The following is a 21,474-nucleotide window of genomic DNA, read 5'->3' on the forward strand; positions in this document are numbered from 1 at the left end:
TGTCTCCCTCTCTCTCTGCCCCTCCCCCGTTCATGCTCTGTCTCTCTCTGTCCCAAAAATAAATAAACGTTGAAAAAAAAAAAAGCTGAAAATTTAAAAAAAAAAAAAAAAAATATAGCTGTAAAAATATGTATTCAGTGGAATAAAGACCAGGATATAACATGAAAAAGTAGTCATATAGGGCAAGATCCTTTTTCATTTACCAACTTTAATATTTCAACACATATGTTTTATATTTTTTAGTTGGAAGTGTACATTGTGTATTTTTTTCTGATCTTTTTTATTTTTTTATTATCAGTTTTTTTTTTAATGTTTATTTATTTTTGAGACAGAGAGAGACAGAGCATGAATGGGGGAGGGGCAGAGAGAGAGGGAGACACAGAATCGGAAGCAGGCTCCAGACTCTGAGCCTTCAGCCCAGAGCCCGACGCGGGGCTCGAACTCCCGGACCGCGAGATCGTGACCTGAGCTGAAGTCGGACGCTTAACCGACTGAGCCACCCAGGCGCCCCGATCTTTTTTATTTTTTTAATTTTTATTTATTTTTGAGAGACACAGAGCACGAACAGGGGAGGGGCAGAGAGAGAGGGAGACACAGAGCTGGAAGCAAGCTCTAGGCTCTGAGCTGTCAGCACAGTGCCCGACGTGGGTCTCAAACCCATGAACTGCGAGATCATGACCTGAGCTGAATTCGGACACTTAACAACCGACTGAGCCACTCAGGCATCCCTATTCTGATCATTTTTTTAAAGATAGATATTTTTTGTTTACTTACATGGCCTTATTTTGATGGTATATAATGTGCCCTTGATATAAATTAAAAGGAAAGAATTTGTAACCACCAGCTGAGATAAGATTTTGGAAGAAAATAAGCAAAAACCGTGACAGAGAATAAAAGGGAGGGTGTTCCCTTGATGAGGTAGTCAGGGAAGCTCATCCTGCTGTTTAAAAGAAAAGGAGGATCTGTGCAAAGGGAAGAATATTCCAGGCGGAGGACACAGTTTGTTTTAAAGGTCCAGGATGTGAGCATAGCACTGGGTGTCTCAGGTAGAAAGAAGGAAAGGTGGTGGGTGCAGAGGTCATGAAACACAAGGGTCAGGAGGCTTGAGCATCTTCTGAACAGTGGATGAAGTCCTCAAGAATGCTAGCAGGGATTGGTGGGGGGAGGAATTCTGTGAGTGAGGAGCTAAGTCTCAGGAAGCTGGGAGATGCCAGCAAAAAAAAAGGTAGAAGAGTTTTCATCCACAGACTTCACCCTGAAGACACGTGCCATGTCTGGGTGTAGCAGTGAGAAACAAGGAGGACACCAGTCCTCTCATTGCCCCGGGGGCTCCCGGGTCAGGGGAGGAAGAGCAGCCTCCACTTGGGGGTTCTGCTGGGGGGGGGGGTGGCATCCTCACAAAGCGGCCATGTTTTCATTAAGTCAAGATGCGAAGAGAATTCCCTGAGGAAAAGCTGAGCACAGAGTGGGTTTTCCTGAGGGCCTGGAGGGAGAGTTTGGGAGAGAAAGGGGAGGTGACAGGTCAGCTCAGATCTTTGGTTCTTGGCTATAGCTGAACTGTGGGTGGTTGTGGTACAACTGTGTTAATAAGCAAGCTCCAGGATCTCTCCCAAGCCCCACTGATTCGGAATCTCTGTGGTGTGGAGGTTTGCATATTAACAGGCACCTAGCATGACTATAATGTGCAGCTGGGTAGGGAATCCCCTGCGCTAGATGCTAATTGGTATCTCTTCCAGCTATAAAACTGTAAGAAGGATGAGCCTTTGGATCAGGGCCCTAGCACTGAGCAACAAGGAAGAAATGGATTCAGTGAGCATTTCAAAAGCTGACTCAAGGTGAGAATATGAGAGAGGTGGCGCTAGTCAAAGGGGGTTGGAAACATTTTTAAGCCCTGCATTAGGACTCTTTTGTGATTGCTACACCGTAAGTTTGTTTCCATGTGGCTTAAGTAAAAGGAAATGTATTGGCTTAAGAATCGAACTGTATCCAGTTATGGTCAGGGGCACCTGGAGGCAAGTATTCAAGTAATGCCAGCAGACATGTGACCCCACCCCACCCCCATCACCTTTTGGCTCTGCTTTCTACTGTGTTGACTCCCATTCAGGTTCTACCAGTGTGGTGGCCAAGATGGGTACCATCAGTTCCCGCCTTAGCTGGAAGTTCCTCAAAATCCTGGGCAGCAAGTGTCTACTCCAGTCTCCTTTTATAAAGTATAAATAAGAACATAGTTAGCCATCCGTCAGAACGGTGTTCCAGTTCCCTATCACCCATTCCCTGCCCAGACTCTGTAATTCAAGGCGTTAAGGAGTTTTAGGTTCATAGACTGGACTTGCTTGATCCTCAAAGGTCTCAAGTGACATCGGAGAGGTGCTGAGTGCGTCATTGGTAGGAGCTGGTGAAAGGCACACCATTTCAGTGCCCTTAAACTTGACTATTCATTGTGATCACCTGACAGAAATGCTTACTACCTGAAGCCTGAGATTTTTAATGTAATGTGAGAAGTAAGAGAGTGGGGGCAGCAAAGGTCTCGTTAAATCCCAACCACTGATACTTGACCTGCCACCAGGAGAGGCCTTTATTTTTCTTTTTTAATACCTGTCACCAGACACCAAGAAAGGTTGCAGTCCCTAGCCCCTGCTTTTTGTACTGTGCAGTCCCAAATCATGGAAGTCTGCAGAGAGTAGCCTGTAGGCTGCAGAGGAGGGCAAGCTTTTTTTAATTAAAAAAAAAATTGTCTGGACACCTGGTTCAGTTGGTTAAGTGTCTGACTTCGGCCTGGGTCATGACCTCACTGTTCGTGAGTTTGAGCCCTATGTCAGGCTCTGTGCTGACAGCTCAGAGCCTGGAGCCTGCTTTGGATTCTGTCTCTCTCTCTCTCTCTCTCTCTCTCTCTCTCTCTCTCTCTCTGTGCCCCTCCCCTGCTCGTGCTCTATCTCTCCCTGTCTCTCAAAAATAATAAACATTAAAAAAATTGTCAAATAGTTTGGGCATACAAGACAATACAGATAATAACATAATGAATTTCTGCGTACCTAGCACTCATCTTAAGAAATAAAAATTTAGGGGCACCTGGGCGGCTCAGTCGGTAGAGCATCTGACTCTTGATATCTGCTGAAGTCATTGTATGATTGAGCCCCATGTTGGGCTCTGCACTGACAGCCTGGAGCCCGCTTGGCATTCTCTCTCTCCCTCTCTCCTGCTCCTCCCCTGCTCTTGCTTTCTCTCTCTCACTCTCAGAATGAAGAAATAAACTTAAAAAAATTTAAATCCCCAGAGATAACCACCATCCTGCATCTGATGTTTATCATCCTCCCGTATGTTTACTTTTACTACACGAGTCTGTGAACAACACAGAGTGCTACTTTGCTTGCTTTCAAGCTTCATCTAAGGTATTATTCTTTTGAAAGTTGCTTTTTTCCTCTTTGGCCTTATGTGGATATGTGACATTCTGGTTTGTTCATTTTCACTGCTATGTAGTATTCCTCTTAAACACATTACATATATTCATGTTCTCCTTTGCATGGACAGCAATGTTATTTTTAGTTCTTCACTATTACAAACCGGGCTGCTGTGAACATTGTTGAATGGGTCTTGTGCAAATGTATAAGATTTCTTTAGGTTACATGTGTAGGTGTAGGACTACAGGGCTGGAGGGTGTATGTGCATCTTCATTCCTCCTAGACATTCCCAAATGGTTGTCCAAAATGTTTGGGTCACCTTTACTGCCCATGGTTCTTTCTGAGCTGTCCCCCACACTCATATCCACTCTGAAGCTTGGATGATCCAACGTTTATTTTATTCCTTAATTTTTGCCAATCTGAAAATAAAATGGAATCGCTTTATTGTTTACATTTGTATTTCCCTGATTACTAATGTCAAAGCCTTTGTTCAAGCAGAAGCTCAATATGTAAAGCTAAACTGGACAGAGTTATTTGGAACGGAGCAGTATTTCATATTTAAGGTAGCTATGCTATTACATTGACTGTTTTCGAACCTTTGGATGATACCTGTGCTCCTAAATGTGGAGCATAATTTCAAGGAAACCAGTTTGCATTGAATCTTATCAGTAGCATATTTTGGCCAGTCTTTTGCATGATTTGTAACTGACTGTGATTTTAGCATTATCTGTGACACAGCCTTCTGATCCTTTTACATAAGTTAATTGGAAGCTGGCTTTAATAGTAGGTATGAAAACCCACCCACAGGGCTCAGGAAGGGAAGACATCAGAGTCCTTATGGCAGGGGTCCTTGAATTTACCAGACATGCTCCTGATTTTGTACCTTTGCTCTCACTGTCTCCTCTGCCTGGAATGCTCCTCACCCAGAAATGCCCATGACTCATATCCTCACCTCCTTCAAGTTGTCGTCAGATCTCACCATCTTAGTGAGGACGTTCCCAACTTTGCACTGCATAAAAATATCTACCAGCCCATCGGCCACTCCTGTATCCCTCCCTGTTCAAGGGTATACCTCCTTCATAGTCCTTATCGCGGGATAACTTTCTATATAAGCTATTTAGTTACTATTTGCTTTGAGTGCTACTTCCTTCTTTGTCTTTCCCCTACCACGTTGACAATGTAATTTCTTCAAGGGCAGGCATCTATATCCGTTTTGTTCACTGCTGTCTTCCTGGTACCTAAAACAGTGCCTGGCGCATGGTAGGTACTCAGTATAGATTTGTTGGTTAATAAATGGTCTGAAGTTAGCAAGAAAAAGAGCAGAGGGGAAAATTTCTGAGAGACACACACAGAGAGAAAGAGAGAGAGAGAATACGTGTGCCAAGACCTGGAGACAACTCAGCAGTCTGCTGACCAGAAGTGAAAATGGATGGAAAGTATGAATATGTGACTGTGGCCACTGTTATGAAGGGCTGTCCACCGAGGCTGGAGGTGCTGGAGGCAGATGCTAGAGATGTAAATAGGAGCCATGATCGTCACTTTGGACTCAATCTTGAGGGCAGTCAGGAGCCCTTACCTTATTTTAATCAAAAGAATAACACAGTACTAATTGCATTTTAGAAGAACTTCACTCTGGTGCCAACAAGAAGAAATCGGAGGGTGGGAGTTAAGGATAAGACTGGAGGCAGGTGGACCATCTAGGGAGCTGACAGAGCAATCGAAGTGAGAGAAGATGGTGGCCTCATCACGTAGCAGGAGGAGGACGAAGAGAAGAGGACAACATTGGGAGATGCTTAGGACATCTCTAGTGTCTTCCTGTGGATCCCTGAAGTCAGTGGAATCTGAGCGTCTCTCGGCATCTGGACTTCGTTGAGCTTCCCCTGAGCATGCTCGTAAGTAACTGAATTGGAAAGCTGTCTGGAGTGCCCCACCCACATCTTCACCTCTCCTCTTGATGAAAGAAATCTGGAGCAAGACTTCCATTATTCAGCAGAGCAGTGGATAATGGAGCAGTGCACTGATTGGACTCGAAGCTTTTGGAAGGAAGGTAGCATTCCTCGTCCAAGTTTCCCTGGCCTCCAACTCTTTTGTGCAAGTAAATTAGTTTCATTTGTCTCAGGGCACCTTTTCCAGGCCAACTCCTTCCAACTTGCCTGCGAATGTCTCTCAGTGGTGTGTTTGAGGCTTGGCTGCGTCTCCTTGTCTGGAACAAATCTTTTATTACAAGGAAATAGCTGGATGATGATTCTGGACTCTTGGACCCTATTCCCCTCTCAGCTGTTGACTCAGTATCTGATACCTTGGTAATTTTCAGCTCAACCTGCCTCCTCTCCTGCCTGTTTCTTATTAATACGACTTACATGCTGGAGGCTGAATTTCAAGTCTACCACCTCAGGAATCTTGAGCGAGACAGTTAGGATTAACACCTGTTTCTTCAAGACTTTCCGAGGATGTGATGGAGGCACATATGTTCTTTTCTTTGCTCACCTCCTGGACTCGCATGGTTTTCCTTTGGTGCGGTGGTCATGCATTCCACCGCAACCTAAAACCATCCAGATGATGGAAGTATCATGTTGCTCGTTTCACATGGGAAAGCCACGACCCACCCTTGTCTTGTTCATGTTGCGTTCAAATCTAATTTGCGTGGCCTCTCTGAGTGTGAGCACCACAACCCCTGTGTCAGCTGTTGAAGCTTAGCAATGCTATTTCCAAACATGGGCCCTTCGGCAGGCAGCAGGCACTCGACAGCTGAGTGGGGCAGAAAAAGTCTCAGACACCTAAGGCAGGCCAAACAGTGACTCATGCTGCTATTGCCAGGATAAATATGGGAATAAATGGTATTTTTCTCTAAGCAGGAAGAATTGTCAAAATGCTTATCACTTTATAAAATATAACAGATTGTGCCTGTTCATGTTTTGAAATGTTCCAACTATTCACTAGCTGGGTTGTTTTGTTTTGTTTTTTTGTTGTTTTTTTTTTTATGAGTTTAGTAATAGCTTTAACTTGTTTTTCCTCTTCCTAGGAGGCCTGGAGAACTCAGGAGTTTCCAGGCTGTGCTGCCTCCAGAGCTCTGGATCCACTTGGCCGTGGTGGCCTGTGGCAATCGGCTGGAGGAGACACTGGTCATGCTCAAATCAGCTGTACTCTTTAGCCACAGGAAGATCCAGTTCCACATCTTCACAGAAGACTCTCTGAAGCCCGAGTTTGAGAAGCAGGTGAATGTGTGTAAATGGCAGCACCATATTCCTGAGTGCAGACAGACTGCATTCTGGGAAATGCATATCCTGGTTGCTAATGTATTTCTGCTGTGGACTCAGCTGTGTGGCCATAAACTCTTGACTGTCAGCCTTACTGTTCTTACTTATAATGCGGGGATCATTACACTTGCCTTACAGAGATACTGTAAGGGTTCTATGTGATGATGCCCTTGAAGCCCAGGGCTTGAGCCTCTGGTGTCGTTAACATTGTTCTTATTTGGGGGACAGGTAGCTTTTTTAAAAAATCTATTTATATATGTTTTTTGAATGACAAGTAATAGATGTTCATTAAAATAAATTCAAATGATACAGATGTTATGAATTAAAAGGTACGAGTCCTTGCTACCCTCAGTCTCACATAAGATACTATCAGAGTTAACGATTTTGAGTTATTTTTCCATATTTTTTCATGTGCAGATGTGTGTGTGTGTGTGTGTATGTATGTATCTGTGTGAGTATATGTATATGTGTGTACATGTGTATTTGTATATATAAACATCTGCATGTTTGGGGAGCTATTCCTGCCCATGGGTCCTATCCCTGTGCTTTAATAAAGTCACCTTTTGGCACTGAAAAAAAATTAAACATCTACATGTTTAACACATGCAATTGTATGTGCCTGGATTCAAGTGTGTTTCTTTTACAAAATCAAAGTTATTCTCTATGTGTTGTTCTGGAACTTGCTTTTCCCCCCTTAAAACCATATTGTCAGCATCATTCCAGGTCAGGACTCAAACATTCTTACCTCTTCTCTTCTGGTGGCTGAACAGTATTTTGTTGTATATCTGGATCCTTGTTTATTTGACTTTTCCTACAGTGAGGAACAAGTAATAATTTTTTACCAGTACACAAGGAGAGCTTTGGAACCACCTCTTGTCCTCAGTCTAGGTACATGTGTGACTTTGCAGACCAAACTTTGCTTTGTCTCGGAAGTTTTCTCTTGTGGTAAGGCCTCGAGTACTGGGAGAGTGAGACCCTGTTTTGCTCTGTGTCTGTTGACTGGGGTCAAAGCAGGCGGCCTCCTGTCGCCAGGTTGGCCACACTAATGAGAAATGCCAGAGAGGCATGTTGAGCAGAGAAAGGCTAATAACAGAAAGCTAGAAAACATGTTAGGTTTCCTAAAGAAAAATATCATCTTGACATCCTCACCAAGGGAAGCCAAAGAACAAATAGTCTTGAAGCTTTGAAATTAATTGGAAACTGCCTTGAAAAAAGATCTGAGTCAAAGGAAGGGGAAGGGGATGGAACACATGTGGTTAGCTGCTCTGAAGCTGTGGGGACAGGAGATGGTGATGATGGTGATGGTGATGGTGATTATCATCTATCAAGGGCTTCTGATTTGTGATGTACTCTTCTTTAACCCTTACGGGAAGGTAGCACTCCTGTTTCTGTTTTGCAAACAGATCATCGAGGCACAGAGAGTGTTAGTGGTTTGCTCATCAGGTGTCAGTTCAAGGTCACAGACTCAAAGCTCCGTGAGCCTAACCACTGTACCGTACTCCATCTCAAGCTAGTAGGCAGAAGACTCAAATGCAAACCTCACCTCCACTGTGCACCTGCTGCTTGATCTCCAGCAAGCCTGGTGGCCTTTTAGAGCTTCAGCTTCCCTGTTTGTAACTTGAAGCTAGTAGCATTGATCAAAAGAGCTAAGGTATCTGGAATCAGGATAGGCTAGGTTAGGCTGCTGTAACACCTCCTGAAAAGCTCAGAGACTTGCCTTGTGCCTGCTACATGTTTCACACAGGCACTCAGGTCTGGGACCGAAGATGACAAAGACTGTTCATGCTCTTTTTTTTTTTTAAGTTTATATATATATTTTTAGTAATCCCTATACCCAACGTGGGGCTCGAACTCACAACCCTGAGATCAAGAGTCTTACGGTCTTCTGACTGAGCCAGGCAGGTGCTTCAAGACTATTCATGCTTTGAGTTGCACCTGCTGGAACATTTGGCATCTAAAGTTCTTGGGATGCCATACAGGAAAGAGAGAGACAAGTGCTTCATGACTATGCGTTTCACTCCCTCAGCTTGACAGCTATGTGAGTCTTTTCTGCTCACATGTAACTGCCCAGAAGCAGTCACGAGGCTCACCCAGCGGCAAGGGGCTGAGAAGTGCTCAGTGTGCAGGAAGGGAGGATAAACTAGCTGTGGGCAAACTCTAGCAATGTCTTACACAATATCCATCTAACAAGTATTTCTTGAGTACCCACTGTGTGCTAGAGGCTGGGACATGAGACGGAGCAGAACAAACTAGACTTGAACTTAAAAAAGATGAGGGGAAGGAAGATGCGTGTATGTACAATTATGTATATGGGGCAGACCGTGTTTTCCAGAGAAGCCCCAGCACCCCCACCTTGTGTTACTCACATCCTCCTGTGCTTCCCTCCTTCACTGACCCAGGATTGGCCTCTGTGACCAGCAGCATAGGGAGGATGCGACGCAACATCAGTTCTGAAGTTAGGATTTATTTATTTATTTATTTATTTAATTTATTTTTTTAATAAATTTTTAATGTTTATTTTTGAGACAGAGAGAGACAGAGCATCAGTGGGGGTGGGGCACAGAGCGAGGGAGACACAGAGTCCAAAGCAGGCTCCAGGCTCTGAGCTGTCAGCACAGAGCCTGACGCAGGGCTCAAACCCACAAACAGTGAGATCATGACCTGAGCCGAAGTCGGACACTTAACCAACTGAGCCACTCGGGGCCCCTGAAATTAGGTTTTAAAAGGCACTGCACTTTCTATCTTGGTCACATTCACTTTCCCCTTGGGTCACTTGCCGTGGGGTAAGCCACTTTCATGTCAGAGCAGCCCTTGTAGAGGTCCACATGATAAGGATTGAAAGCTGCTTGTAACACACGAGTGAGCTTGGAAATGGAAGGTCCCGCCCCATGAAGCCTTCAGATGACTGTAGCCCCAGTCACAACTTGGACTGCACGCTCATGAGCCACCCAAGCCAGAACAGCCCAGCTTACAGAATTTTGACTCTAAGAAACTACATGAGAGAATACGTTTTTGTGGTTTTGAACTACTAAGTTTTAGGGATAACTTGTTATAAGATAATAGCTAATGCATACACATCTACTTATGTCTTACATATGTATGTATGTATGTATAAAAGAGAGTATGCTAATGTAGTATTCAGGTGACATTTGAGGCTAGGGCATGGAAAGGATACAGCTTCTGCCTCACTCTTTCTTGGGTTACCTGCCCCAGGAATCTGGCCAACATGTGAGGAAGCCCAAACTAGTCCATACAGAGGGCTTGTGTGGAGAGACCTGCTCAGAGAGGAGCTGAGGTCCCCAGCATGTAGCTAGCCTCCGCTGCCAGGCATGTGAGTGGACCAGATTTCAGATTCTAGCCTCCAGCCTTTAAAGTTCTTAGCCGAGGCCACAGACATCATACAGCAGTGTAAGCCATCCTTCTGTGCCTTGTCCAAACACCTGAGCCGTGGAATCTGTGAACATAATAAATGGTTGTTTTACACTGCTAAGTTGGGGGGTAATTTGCCATGAGCTATAGTAATGGGCGCATTATAAATTAGGAACTGACTTGCATGGAAAAATCATTGAATTTGAAAAATCATTTGAATTGCTCTGATGACTTTATTCCTTTGATGGCTCATTTCCTCAGGTCTTTGTCAGACCAGTGAAGCTCAACTAACAAAGGAAATTGTACTAGGGTGCTAAAAGACAGGCAGGGCATATGGCCTCATCCCTTTCTCTTCCATGCAAGGATTATGGTGCCAGTTTAGATAAAAAAAAAAAAAAAACCTTGTCTCCTGTGTAAGTTACAGAACTTCTCTCACTCACAATTTCTTCACCTGTATCGAAGGGCAAATGAATCTTACTGTAGAGCATACTTGTGAGGCTGACTCAGATCATCTATTTATTCTTTCATTCCACGAAGATTCTTTGGAGTATCTCCAGTATGTTGGGCACTTTGTTAGCTCCGAAGTAGATTAGCAGCAGTTAGGCTGTGTGAAGCCACAGGAGATGCCGGTGTGCAGGGGCAAGTTACGCCTCCCTCCTCTAAAGTGTCGCTTACAAAACCAAGGCATTGTGGGAATATCCAGTTTCTTGTGATAACTTCTAGTGAAGCTCAGGGCCGTATATCTTAGGGCAAAACACAAAACAAAGTGCCAGTTGATATCATGACTCCTCTAGAAGCTGTTTTATGGGTGAATTCTATATTTAAGTAGACTTTAAAAAATAATTTTTTAAGCTGTGTGAGTCCAGTATGTCTGGTGATATTTACCAAGTATAATATAGATACTTAATATTTTGGAGTTTCATTTGGTCTTGTCATCTCCCAATATAGAAGCTGAAAATACCAGCTGGTTGATTTCCTTGCCTCTCTAGGCAACTCGTGAATCAGACGTGTGCTTTAGGCTTGGCTCATCTGTCAGGAAAAAGTGGGACCCGGAAGTGGGGATAACCACCGTTGCATTCTGGTGATAGGTAGGGCCAGTGGAATGGCAGCCTTCTTTGTGGGTGTGGTATGTGGTTCTGCCACGGGAATACGTGTCAGCAGGAACTTTCAGTGGCTGGAGTTCAAATACATGCATTGGTTTAAATGTAAAAGGACTGAACAGTCCAGTTAAAAGACATAGATTGGCAAAGGTAGATAAACCCTTCTAGAAGGTAGGATCCTAAAGATCAAGGAATCAAGGGAAGCAACAGACCATGGGACCTTCCCATTCCCCTTCCAGGGCTGATTTTGGGCTGTTGTGCCGTCGCACAGTTGTGCTGAGTGTTTGTGCCCGGTGTCCGTTCTGATGTGTCAGTGCAGTTGTGCTGGGTATTTGTGCCTGGTTGTGGCTTCTCATTGGTCAGTGGCCTTCATAAATCAGTTATTAAATCCTTTATCACTCTTCCTCTTTCTCATTCTGAGATTTCCCTCCCATATATCCATCTCAAAATTGCAAAGTTATTCATTTTTAAGTTTATTTATATTGAGAGAGTGTGTGCACAGTGTGTGTGAGCTGAGGAGGGGCAGAGAGAGAGAATCACAAGCAGGCTCTAGGGAGCCCAACATGGGGCTTGAACTCATGAACCATGAGATCATGACCTGAGCTGAAATCAGAAGTCAGATACCTAATCAATTGAGCCATCCAGGTGCCCCTCTTCAAACATTTTTATGTGACCATATAAGCATTATATGTACATTATTAAAAAATCATAAAATTATAAAGGAAAAAATCAACCTTCCTATTAATGGTCAGGGAGAGCAATTTTTATGTATTTATTTATATTCTTTTTCTTTTCATATAAACATCAGAAATGAGATCGTATCCTACATTCCCTTTTATATCACTGAGTCTTATATTATTGAATTTCTTCTAAAACTGGGGTTAGCTACTTTCTTATGTGAAGTACCAGACGGTAACTTTTTTAGGCTTTGCATGCTGTGTGGTCTCGTAGCTACTCAGCTCTGATATTCATTGTAAAAGCAGCCATAGAAATATGTAAATAATTAGGTGTGGCAGCGTTCCAATAAAACTTTTATTTATGGACACCGAAATTCAAATCTCATGTCGTTTTCACATGTCGCAGAATATTACATTTGTTTTTATTTTTTTAACTATTTGAAAATATCAAATCATTCTTGGCTATGTGCTTGTGGTAGCAGGTTGGATTTGATCCTTGTACAACCAACAGCTTGCCAACGCTCATTGTACATTGTTGTCATTAGTTGCTGCATCATATTCTGTCTGTAGACAAACCCCAGAGCTTATTTAACCAAATTGTTATTTAGGTTGTTTCCAACTTTTCACTGTCACAGACAACATTATGATAAACAACCTTGTAATAAATATGAATGTACTTTTGGAATTTTTCCTTAGAAAATTCTTAGAAGTAGAACTATGGTGTCAGTGGGGAAGCAGATAAGCATACGGAAGGATGCTCAACATCAAATGTCCTTGGGGAACTGCAGCTGAAGACAGCGAGATACCTACATGCCTATCAGAATGGCTAAAATCCACAACACTAAATGCTATTGAGGAGGTACAGCAACAGAAAATCTCATTGCTGGTGGGAACACAAGACAGCACAGCAACTTTGGAAAGCAGTTTGACCATTTCTTAGAAAGCTACATGGAGACTGACCATACAATCCAGCAATCAGACTCTTTGACTTTTTCCCTAGATGAATTGAAAAATTGTCCACACAGAAACCTGCACATGAATGTTTATAGCAGCTTTATTTGTAATCACCCCAAATTGGAAGCAAGCAAGATGTATTTCTATGGGTGAATGCAGAAACTAACCATTGTATATCCACACAATGGAACGTTATTCTGCTCTAAAAAATAAATAAGCTATTGGGGCACCTGGATTTCTCAGTCGGTTAAGCGTCCGACTTCAGTTCAGGTCATGATCTCACAGTTTGTGAGTTCGAGCCCTGCGTCGGGCTCTGTGCTGACAGCTTAGAGGCTGGAGCCTGCCTCGGATTCTGTGTCTCCTCCTCTCTCTGCCCCTCCCATGCTCATGCTCTGTCTCTTGTCTCTCAATAATAAATAAATGTTTAAAAAATTAAAAAAAAAATAAAAAATAAATAAGCTATCAGTCTACAAAAAGACATAGGGAAACCTTAAATGCATACTGCTCTGTATAAGAAGCCGATCTGAACAGGCTATATACTGTATGATTCCAACTATATCCCATTCTGGAAAAGGCAAAACTAAGAGACAGTAAAATAATCAGTGGTTGTAGGGGTGCCTGGGTGGCTCAGTCGGTTGAGCGGCTGACTCTCAATTCTGGCTCAGGTCACTATCTTACGGTTTGTGAGTTAGAGGCCCACATTGGGGCTCCAAGCTGACAGCTCGGAGCCTGCTTGGAATTCTCTCTCTCTCTCTCTCTCTCTCTCTCTCTCTCTGCCCTTCCCCTGCTCCTCTCTCTCTCTCTCTCTCTCTGTCTCACAAAATAAGTAAACATTAAAAAAAATAATCAGTGGTTGTAGGAATTCAGTGGGAGGGAACGGGGAAGGGATTTTTAGGGTGCTGAAACTATTCTGTAGTGGTACATACCTGCCATTATACATTTGTCAAAATCCATAGAATGTACAACACAAAGAGTGAACCCTAAGATAAGCTATGGACTTTACTTGCTAACATATTGATACTAGTTCATCAATTGCAACAATATGCCACACTAATGCAAGATGTAGATAATAGAAATGGAAACTGGGGGGTAGAGAGGGAAAGGGGGAAGGGTAGATGGGAACTCTATGCTTCCTGCTTAGTTTTTCTATAAACATAAAACCGCTCTGAAAACTAAAGCCCATTAATGAAATAACATATGCAAAGAAAATAATATATACTCATTGTAAAAGTTCTAAAGAACACAGAAGTATAAACTTAAAAAACGAAATCACCACCACCACCTCCACAGGTGCCCACTTATAACAATTCAGTGTCCATCTGTAGAGATTTTTCTCTCCATATGAAATATATATGCATATGTTTTCCAAGACGGAACTTATATTATGAAATTTCTTTTTTATTTTGCTTTTTCTAAAACCTAACTATCATAAACATTTTTCCATGCCAGAAAATATTGATCTATCTTATTTTAACTGTTAACAGTAGTCTATTGTATAGTTCTATCATAATTAATTTTCCCAGTTCGTACTTATTGGTCATTTAGTTTGTTCACAAGGATTTTTTTTTTTTTTTATTACAAAGTAGGTTGTATTGAAAGTCTTGCGCCTTTATCTTTTGAAGTTGGTTATTGCCAGTTTCCAAAGTGCCCTCTTGGAAGTTTACTCAAATTTATACTCCCCTTGTGTTATTTATGTACCAGCCTCCTAACACCCTTGCTAACTCTGGATGTTATCATTATTATTTTTTTTAATTCTAGCCATGGTCTTTCATTCACTGAGCACTAATAGTGGTGGTGAAGTTAGATTTTCTGTGTAAGTTGCCTGAATAGTGTCCACTTGAACATGCAGAAGCTTCAGATGTTTTCTGTATCTCTGGGGCCTAATCATCCTCTTCTTGTATTCCTTGTTTTTTAGTTACGACAGTGGCCTGACTCATATACAAAGAAGTTCGAGCACCGAATCTACCCCATCACATTTTCGGTTGGAAACCCTCAGGAATGGAAGAAATTATTCAAACCGTGTGCTGCTCAGAGACTCTTTCTTCCGGTAGGAACACAAGCCTTTAATAAGGTGTTCTCAGGAGACAATTGCTCTTGCAAACATGGTGAAATTAACTGGTGTTAAACATTTTACTTAAAGCTGGAAATGTGTTTCTCTTGGATTCTGTAGATTTCCTTACTCTTCAAGATATAGAGAAAGGGTTCTTGTGTGCAAGAAGTTATCTTTCCAGGGGCACCTGGGTGGCTCAGTTGGTTGAGTGTCCGACTCTTGATTCCATTCAGGTCATGTTCTGACGGTTCGTGAGTTCAAGCTCCACATTGGGCTCTGTGGTAACTGTGCAGAACCTGCTAGGGATTCTCTGTCTCCTCACTGTCTGTCTCTTTCTGTCTCTCTTTTTCTCTCTCTCTCTCAAAATAAATAAATAAACTTAAAAAAAAGTTGTCTTTCCACAAGATTGAGGGACTGAGAGCATCCAAAGCATGTCTTGTATTATGAGTCTTTGTGATTATTATTATTTCTCTTATAACAATAACTATTGCCAGATGTAGCCATGCTAGGGAATAGTTCAAAAAAGGCCCAGAGTTCTGGATCAGGCTTTCAGTTTTTAATTTTTTAATTGAATGCTTTTGTTACCTTTTTAAAAATCCTAAATAGAAGAATCACTGAAGATACATCAAAAATTTTTTTAATGTTTATTTTTGAGAAAGAGACAGAGCGCAAGTAGGTTAGGAACAGAGAGAGGGAGACACAGAATTCAAAGCAGGCTCGGAGCTGTCAGCGTAGAACCCAAGGTGGGGCTCAAACTCATGAACTATGAGATCATGACCTGAACTGAAGTCAGATGGTTAATCATCTGAGCCACCCAGGTGCCCCTCACCGAAGATAGATCAACACTGATGTCTATCATGGAGCAAAGATGGCAGCTTTTTGACTTATGAATTGCACTCTTCACATTTGTGACAGATTTGTGCTTTTGGCAAACATTTACTTGGTGCCCATTAAGTACTAGGCCTTGGGTTAGTGATGGCAATATGGTAATGAGCAAGTTAGCGATAGCCTTGCTCCCTTGGAGTTTGAGCCTAGCAGGGCACTGGACAGGTAATTGAAAGTATGATCTATGCTGAAGTCCCATGGATATATGTAACCTGGGGTTCCACACTGGTCAGAGAAAGGTCATAGAAGATTCTTTTGGGACGTTGCATTTATGCTGAGGCATGAACACCGGAGAAGTGGGGATCACTGAGTGGCAAGGGCCTGGTTGGCAATGAGAGAGAAGAGGGTATTAAGCAGATACAGTAATATGTTCAAAGGCCCTGAATTGGGAAGGAGCATGTTTGGGATAATAAAAGAAGGTAGAGTAACCAGAACATAGAGTGAATGAAGAGGCCAGTAGCAGTTGTATTGTCTGGTCTTTGTGGTAAGGACACTGAAAAGCCATTGACTGATCTCTGGCTTGGAAGTGGCATGATCTGACTTGTGTTTTAAAGAGGACACACTAGTTCATTGCAGTGTGGATGGTGGAATCGCTAGACCAGTTGCTGATGAGGTAGGCTATGATGGGTGCCCTAAAGATGGATTCAGAACCTCCCCAAGAAGTAGTATTTACCAGTCCTCGTGATTGGCTAGTAGTAAGAGTTGAATTGGGAGAGTGCGGTGATAAGTATTTCACCCAGGTTTCTGACCTGAACAGATATTAAGGCTGATCTGTTTGAAATTGCCTATATTCAGCTATTGATGACCTTGTTATGGTTCATCCTACTTAATGCATGGTGGTCTTCGGAGAGATGGAAAAGGCAAAAGGGTGACCAGTTTTCATAGGAGGGAGATGAGTTTAATTTGGGTCCTATTTTGACTCAGAGGTGCCTGGGAGATGGCCATGCAGAAAAATCGCACCGTGTGTCGGCTTGAAATCCTAAATGGCAAGTTGGTCCTTTTAGCATTTCTTACCTAGAACCCGTGAGAAGAAAAAGGCCTGGTGGTCCTCTTGGTGTCTGTGCACGCTCACTCACTCATGAAATGGCCTGTTTGTCACATGCCATGGACCTTCATGTGAGGTGGGATTAACTGCGTAAAAGTGTGGGTAAGGAACAACTAATTTAAACTGGAACTAAAATCTGTGTGTTGGTAATATAATAACTAATTACCATGTCAGAAGATGAGAAAAAAATGTCAGGTTTCTTTTCCTTATCTCTGTTTTAGGGGGGGAAAATGTATTCAAAACCCAGGTTCCTATTGGAAAATTGTCTCTCCCACCTATCCAAAAAATATAAGCAACCCAGTGGAGCCACATTTGAATTTTCCCTGACCTTGAGTTGTGCCTTTATTGCCACGATTAAAAAAACAAACCTACCACATGATGGTTTTCATTCATTCCCAGCTAAGTAAGCATTCCATTTTGAATGACAAATGAGTGCTGGTATTCCTTATCTGCTTTTGATAATGGAAACTAGCCCTCCTTAAAAATAATAAAGAGGGATTGTAGTTGACAGGACATTTACCTTCTCCAAGTTGTGTATCATAACAGCAGATTATGAGCATGGCGTTTTGGGGCATCAATAGAATGTATTGAACCTCAGGGTAATTTGAAGTAAAGTCTAGGTGATGTTTTCCTTGAAATTCATCTCTGTAAAACCAAATCAAATGTACTACTGAGCCAGCAGAGTGAAGATGGAGGTCCCAAAATGCGAACATTCTAGCAAGTGGTAGGTCAGTCGATTGAGAACCACAGTCTCACCCATATTCTGAGGCAGTGTCATCTACCCCAAGCCTGTAGAAATAAAACCCCTTCTCACATAAGATCTCACTATCAGAATAAGATCAGAGTACAAGTCTGCAACCAAAGCCTATTAGTTTCTTAAGTACAGTTAGTGGAATTCAGATCCCACCAATTCATGATTTATGAAGTCCCAGAAACCAGTGGACCTTTAATTTTCTATTTCTGTGAATAATGGTTCTAAGAGCAGGACCATTATTAGTGCAAAGTAAGCTCCAGCTGGCTTGTACTAGTAAGCTGTCTAAGATGCATACCACTTTCAGGTAACTCAGAAGCTGAAAGTATTTAAAACAATCTGTCAATTAGAAATAAATCAAATCTGTTTATTCAAATTTATCCTAGAGTACTTTTCCCTTTTCCTTTAGTGACAGCCATAAAGCTTTCACTATGGTAAAAATAATGGAGTGTGTTGGGGCGCCTGGGTGGCTCAGTCGGTTGAGCACCGACTTCGGCTCAGGTCACGATCTCGCGGTCCGTGAGTTCGAGCCCCGCATCGGGCCCCTGTGCTGACAGCTCAGAGCCCGGAGCCTGCTTCCGATTCTGTGTCTCCCTCTCGCTGACTCTCCCCCGTTCATGCTCTGTCTCTCTCTGTCTCAAAAATAAATAAATGTTAAAAAAAAAATTAAAAAAAAAATAATGGAGTGTCATGAATTCATAATACCCTTCTCCCATTTAATTGGAATTACTGAGATTTTATAATGGCTCTATACATTTTGTTGCACACTCTGCCTCCTTGATTCCAAAAATCTACGTCCTCACTAATTGTGGTCTTCTGGGGACCCTAGAGATATTTAAAACATGACAGGGATCATTGAATTGCAGAATCTTCAGAGACTTTATTGGCAAATGGCATCCATTGTGGAAATTTACATTAGGTTAAGGTGCTATGTAGTTCTCACTCGAGGAGAAAGGCCCCCTTTAACAAAGTTTTGATAAATTCCAAGATTACAATAATGTCTCATGTCATTCTTGCTCCCAACACTTGGCCACAACCATCCATCTCAGAGGAAGAAGTTAGTGAAGGATATTGTCATGAGAGGTAGGATAAAATTGCTTACAGCCTTGACCTGTAAATTCTTCCTGAATTTTCTGGACATTTCGATATTTCTAACAAAGTTGACTCATCCTTTAATATTTCAAAGGCATACCATGACAAATAAATAGAAATCTTCGATTACCTAGGTTTTCTACATCACATCTCAAGTAGCAATATGTAATCTTTCCTTTTTCTGCTTACAGTTTGTTAAAGAGGTTTGTAACTGGTTCCAATATTTGGAAAACTGTATACTTACAAGAAATATTTTAATGAGTCAGCTATAAGCTAATGGACAAGAGAGGTTACCTGACTTATAAGAACTTTCTATAATTAAGGTCAGGCCTCTGTGCTATTATTAATATTATAACTCAGCGTTAGCAGTTAACATTCAGGCTTCCTTGGAACCAGTGCTTTGGACATCAACAAATACTGACAGATATATGAGAACATATTAAAAATCCTTAGTAAGAGGAACATCTATTAGAATCACTACAAATGATGTCTCTATATTTCATTAAACATTAAGAAGCCATAAATTATTAGGATAAGATGAGCTATCAAAAAGATCCCTTGAAAATGACCCTCGATCCCAGTTTGGTTGAACAAGCTTTCCACACTCCTTATCATTTACTCACACACTATTAAAAGCTTGACATTCAGGATATTAGTTACAACTCTTGGTTACCTGTGAAAAAACTCAACTCCCAAGTAGCTAAAGAAAGAAGGAAATTTTTTGGCTTAACTGACAGTGAAATGCAGATGATCCCAAGCATAGGACTGATCTGGGGGCTCACATATGTCACCCAGGCTCTGAGTGCCTCTCCCTCAGTCCTTCCAGGGCTCACTCCAGGAGTATAATGATTGCTTGAAGCAGCCTGAGATCCAAATGCTAGAAGCTTAGCCTAGTAGAAAAAGCAGAAAAAGCAGAAAGGGTGGCTACTTCCAAAATGGTGGCAGAAGAACTCTGTGCAAATGTTCCCCAGAGAGATAGGCATAAGTGGTAAAAATTATTTTTAAAGCAACTATCTAGAATCTTTGGACATTATGATAAGGACCTAAGCAAATAAAGAAACAGATTATTCAAGAAAATCTACTAATGTAACCAAATCCAAGCTTGCTTTGCTCGCTACATAACAGGCCCATAATCTAGAGGCAAGATATTAGGGTAAGTAAAGTGACTTTATTTGGAAAGCCAGAAAACCAAGGGGATGCCGACCATTGTCCTAAAGAACCATCTCCCCTTGGCAGGAAATTTGAGCTTCTTTTATGTTGTTAGCAAAAGAGGGAACTGAGAGGGAATTGGAGTCCAAAGATGACTGATGTCTGTAGATATCTGAAGAAGGTTGTGTAACTTTTTTGTCCTTGGTCAGTGATCTTTGTGTACAGGAATCTGGTCATGTCATTCCTGTGAATGTTAAGCATATCATAGTCATTTCTGTATGTGCTTCCCTATCTCCTCAGGTAAGGTAGATTTTGGGTAGAAAGCACTGTTTCCAAATCTTAGCCGTAAGCAAAATGTCTTCGCTGATTAACATGGCTACCTCTAGGGCTAAAGCAGAAGTTTCTAAGCTTCCGTCACACTAGCAAGGGAAATAGAAGCAACATGGAGTCAGACATGCTGGTTTTCTCCCTGTTACAGTAAAACTTGGTAAGAAAGAGGGAGAGTCTGTGACATTTGAACCTCCCTCTGGTCTCCCCTTCCAACTCAGCATGATGGAATGTCAACTCTGGGCAATTCAGTCAAGAATACAGGGATCCTTTCTCCCCAGCTCCTGGTTGATTGATACGGTATTAACTTAGGGAGGGCAGGCCATGAGGAGTTCTCATCTCTACAGCTATGTATCACAGAGCTTAAATTCTAGGCAAATGTAGCCAACATCCTGGGGCTTCCTTAATTAAGAGGAAGCTGGTACCTTCATGAGAGCAACAAACTAAACTATAAGCTAGTTAGTTTACCAGGGAGAACAGGGAAAGAGACAGATAAAAAGTGCCTTCTTGGTGCCAGAACAACGTTCAAAGACTGGCCTCAATAACTATCCCTGCAAATAAGCCTAAAATGAATTGGATCAGATGGAGGAGCACTTAGTGCCTCAAAAACAATTAGCTGGCAGTTAGTGGAGGGTAATAGCTGGGTGTAATATCATCAGAGGTAGACAGCTTAACAGAAAGATTAGAGAGTCAGTCAAAAAGAGGTGATAAAACCACTATCATTTCAGGATGGCTGTGTGCATGCCCCAGGCTGCACCCACTGAGGAACAATACCACCGGCTGCATAGAGTGGGTGAAGTGGACTTTCCTAAAATAGTCCAGGCAAGATTCTAAACAAATGAATAAATAAATAAACATCAAAGGGTGCCAGGGTGGCTCAGTCAGTTAAGCGTCTGACTTCAGCTCAGGTCATGATCTTGCAGTTTGTGAGTTCAAGCCCTGCATCGGACTCTTTGCTGACAGCTCAGAGCCTGGAGCTTGCTTCAAATCTGTGTCTCCCTCTCTTTCTGCCCCTCCCCTGATTGCTTGCTCTCTCTCTCTCAAAAATAAATAAACATTAAAAAAATTAAAAAAAAGAAATAAAAAACATAAATAAGCCATGTAGGTTGGAGTTGCTAAAATATATTATCTAAAACATCCTATCATACTATAATACATTAACATGCTAAATACGTTATCCATATTTTTTCATCAAAAAAATTTGAGGCAAAGAAACGGAAAACTGTGACTCATTCACAGGAAAAAATGCAAGCAATAGAAAATGCCTGTGATAGGACCCAGATGTCAGATTTAATAGAAAAAGACTTCACCCCTTGGGAGCCAGGCCTCGCTCTGGTCACTTGATGGGGTCTCATCCCTAGGGACATAGTACAGCCCTGGGGCTCTGCTGGTGTGGGCTCAGGACCTGTGGGTACCAGCC

The 21,474-nt window shown here is 42.1% G+C and overlaps 1 protein-coding gene across 1 annotated transcript in view; it reads left to right on the forward strand.

The window, feature by feature from the left end:
- The first annotated feature begins 1,427 nt into the window (after positions 1-1,427).
- GXYLT2 (glucoside xylosyltransferase 2) overlaps positions 1,428-21,474 on the forward strand; it is a 75,546-nt gene continuing 55,499 nt past the window's right edge. Inside the window, exons 1-4 of the mRNA XM_032592489.1 lie at positions 1,428-1,521; positions 2,105-2,210; positions 6,421-6,613; positions 14,671-14,802. Coding sequence (XP_032448380.1) covers positions 1,428-1,521; positions 2,105-2,210; positions 6,421-6,613; positions 14,671-14,802 — 525 coding nt within the window. The remainder of the gene's footprint in view (positions 1,522-2,104; positions 2,211-6,420; positions 6,614-14,670; positions 14,803-21,474) is intronic.

The sequence above is a fragment of the Lynx canadensis genome, chromosome A2 (assembly GCF_007474595.2).
Source record: "Lynx canadensis isolate LIC74 chromosome A2, mLynCan4.pri.v2, whole genome shotgun sequence".
Lineage (NCBI taxonomy): Eukaryota > Metazoa > Chordata > Mammalia > Carnivora > Felidae > Lynx > Lynx canadensis.